This window comes from Phytophthora infestans, genomic scaffold (genome assembly GCF_000142945.1).
Source record: "Phytophthora infestans T30-4 supercont1.10 genomic scaffold, whole genome shotgun sequence".
Classification (NCBI taxonomy): Eukaryota; Oomycota; class Peronosporomycetes; order Peronosporales; family Peronosporaceae; genus Phytophthora; species Phytophthora infestans.
In genome coordinates, this window is record NW_003303749.1 from 1,009,783 (window position 1) to 1,012,859 (window position 3,077).

Genomic DNA, 3,077 nt, shown 5'->3' on the forward strand with positions numbered 1-3,077 from the left:
TGAGGAAGGGAACACTGAGCCTCTCCTTGATAACGAGCCTCTGGTAAACTTTCAGTTGACAAACACTCACGAACAACACGCTGAAGGATCGGACATCGCAGGCAATGGCACCCTCGAAGACACCCAATTGAACAGAAGCACGACGCCTCCTCCCGTGCAAACTCCGTTAACAGCAACTCCTCGCTCGGGCCTTAGTCCAGCAGAATTGGCTCATTTGTCAGATCGGCTCAGCATGCCAGCGTCTTCATCACCAGTTCTATTGAGTCAGACAGCTCGCCGTCGTATCCGCCTCGACTCCGTGTTGGACTCGCTGACTACTGCAACAGCACCTGAGAAGTCTTTGATGTATCAGCAAGCCGATACTGCAAATTCCTACTCATTTCTCCGTCGTTCCATGAGCCTGGATGGTTATGCCGGCCCCAAATGAGCGTTCCGTCAAAACCGTAGCAGAGTACACCTGTCACCTTCACTGAGTGAAGCCATCCTACAAACACAGTAATTAGATACAGAAGTGTAACTATAACCGCGTTAAAAAGACCTACCATTAAAGTAAGCGTTCTGCAGATCGCTAGCCGAAGGCTCCTGGACTGCATAGTTTTTTCCATCAGCAACACAAAAGCATCCTCGTACAAGTGCCTCCTTCTTGGTAACACTGGCGGCCCAACTACGCTGTTGATCACATGTCGGCCACCGAATCTGGGCTTCCGGTACTTCTGGTAGTGCCTTGTGCAGAGCGACCTCTGCGTTGCAAAGAACGCGTGACAGCGTGGAGGGAGGCGCTCCAAACATCTCACACAGCGTTTTGTGCTCCACGGCGTGCGCGTAAAAATGTAGAAGACAAGCGAGGACGTTATTGATGCTACAGAAGCGAGGAGGACGTCCTCGTTTGCCAGGACCGCTCTTAACAACGTAGTGTGCTGTAAACGATAGCAGTAATCTTTCAAATGCCGCCACTGGTATTGCCACCGTATTGATAAACGCTCCGTCGTCTCTGCTTCTGTAAATTGTAGCCCATGGGCTGTTCGACGGAGATATAAGCGCACTTGAGGTCAGGTAGTTACGAACTCTGAGAGTCATACGAACGCGAAGCAAAGCAGCAATTTTCCACTTGAGTTGACGCTTATGACGTAATTCGTGCTGGCGACGGCGATTCAGGTTGGCGAAGAGGATAATAGTGCGGTGAACCATGTCTTTAGAGTACCTTGCACTCCGTTTCACTGTGCAACTCTGCTGAAGAACGCTGAAATGACGATCAGCAACTAACTTTCATCGAAGATTATACCGCTTTGCATGTGTTATTTTTGGAGGACTGGTAATACACAAACCAGTCATATACCACGCACATGTACTGGATCAAGACCGACACATATGTCATGATATGACCGACACAGTCTTGCGATTGTGTTATTTTTGGAAGTCTACCACTGGCCTGGCAAAGCAAGAACTACAGCATGTACCTATGTGGTTGCCTACCTCACCAGTGGTAATCTCTGCCAGTGGTTGATTCTTGCTCTTGTCCACCTCGCTGGTCCAAAAGTCGTGAAAAATAAAACTTGAAAACGTCAAACTTGAAAACGTCAAAAACTCTCTTCCTACAATCAATACTCCACCCCTTACAAACGCCAAGTCATTCGAAGCACAGGACACAAAGCCAGGGCACTTACGTCATATCGTAAAAATTAACTTTTCCTTCCGGCTTGTTCGAACCAACTTTGCTTCCAGGACCTTGCATTACGAAACTTCACCCAGCGCGGCGCCAAGCCAAGCGTGACATCTTCATCGGGATCCCTCCGCCACACTTTGCAACACCGCGCGATGACGGAAGCCGCCGCGGACTACCACGCGCTGCCGGAACAGGGCTCGTTCTCGGGCCACGGTGCCGAGCGCGTGAGTCGCCGCAGCTCTCAGGGTCCGTCCACGACGGTGCCCGCTGCGTCCACCGACAAAGCCACGCCACTACCCAGTGGCTCTACGGACGAAGCGATGATGGAACTGGGCGATGTGGACGATGACGCCGTGGCTGTCATGCCCCGTGGCACGCCCAAACCTCTTCCCAACGCCTTCCTTGGTCCTGGATATGGGCGCAACTCATACTTTACATGGCGCTTGCGTATGAGCACGTTACTGGTCGCGGCGCTCGGTATTGCAGGTATTGTGGCATTCTGGGTGTCCAAGGATATCGGACATGGAGGCGTGTACGTACAGGACGTAGGATACGCAATGTCTTTCCAGCGTACGATAACCACGGCGTGTATTGCAGACACAGACTACTGCGGCGCTTGTGACACTATTGTGGTGTACGCCATGTTGGTGTATCACGTGGCGCCGCTGCTAGTGATCATCGGTCTACCAGCATCCGGTTTGCGGTTATTTGAGCCTTTTCGACGACGTCGAGACGGCGGAGGCCGCCAGAAGATCCAACGCTCAGTATTTTTCCAGTTCTGCGAACTCTTGAGCGTGGTGGTGTTGGGTGTTTAGTCTCCTGGTGATTCTGTATTTCGTGTATGCAATTTTCCAAGGCAATAATTTTCATTGCAGTCAGGCACGTGCAATATTGTACGTGGCCTTCGCAGTGGTGACATTTTTCGCAAATTTCGTGGTACTCACGTACTTCGCACGTTTCCGAGAGCATCTGAGTATGCAACTTGGGGCGTTTAAGGAAACGGACCAAACTGGAGGTATCCGATCTCGACTGCAACGTCGGCGCAGTAAATACAAGTCAGAGCGCACGCGGGTGGTGAACGACATACGTAAACACCTCTACAAGGAGACGTCACTGGGAAATGTAGCCCAGATGGAGACGCTATTGGAGTACGCTAAAGAGCGGCTGGGCACAGAGTTTCGCCCATGAAATGTACAATGACGCCAGACTGGTCTTCAAGCTGTTTTGGTCGCTCCAAGAAGAACCCAATTCATGTGTGTGCTTATTCTGGGAAACGTTCAGGCGTTGCAACTGCTTTTTCGAGGCTGGGATTTCCGCGTGGATAGCTATGATAAAGGTGTCTCGCGTGCGTTTTACGTCAACCCTTTGGGGTCGGGTAGCAGACAGCACAGTAGCGAAATTCTTGCATGTGTCG

General features: G+C 51.2%; 1 protein-coding gene across 1 annotated transcript; it reads left to right on the forward strand.

Moving 5' to 3' along the window:
• Positions 1-1,815: 1,815 nt before the first annotated feature.
• PITG_06870 (uncharacterized protein) lies at positions 1,816-2,851 on the forward strand (the record flags this gene model as incomplete). Its single annotated transcript, XM_002904804.1, has 2 exons — positions 1,816-2,195; positions 2,539-2,851. The coding sequence occupies 2 exons, from the start codon at positions 1,816-1,818 to the stop codon at positions 2,849-2,851; spliced, it is 693 nt and encodes a 230-aa protein (XP_002904850.1).
• Between the last annotated feature and the right edge of the window lie 226 nt (positions 2,852-3,077).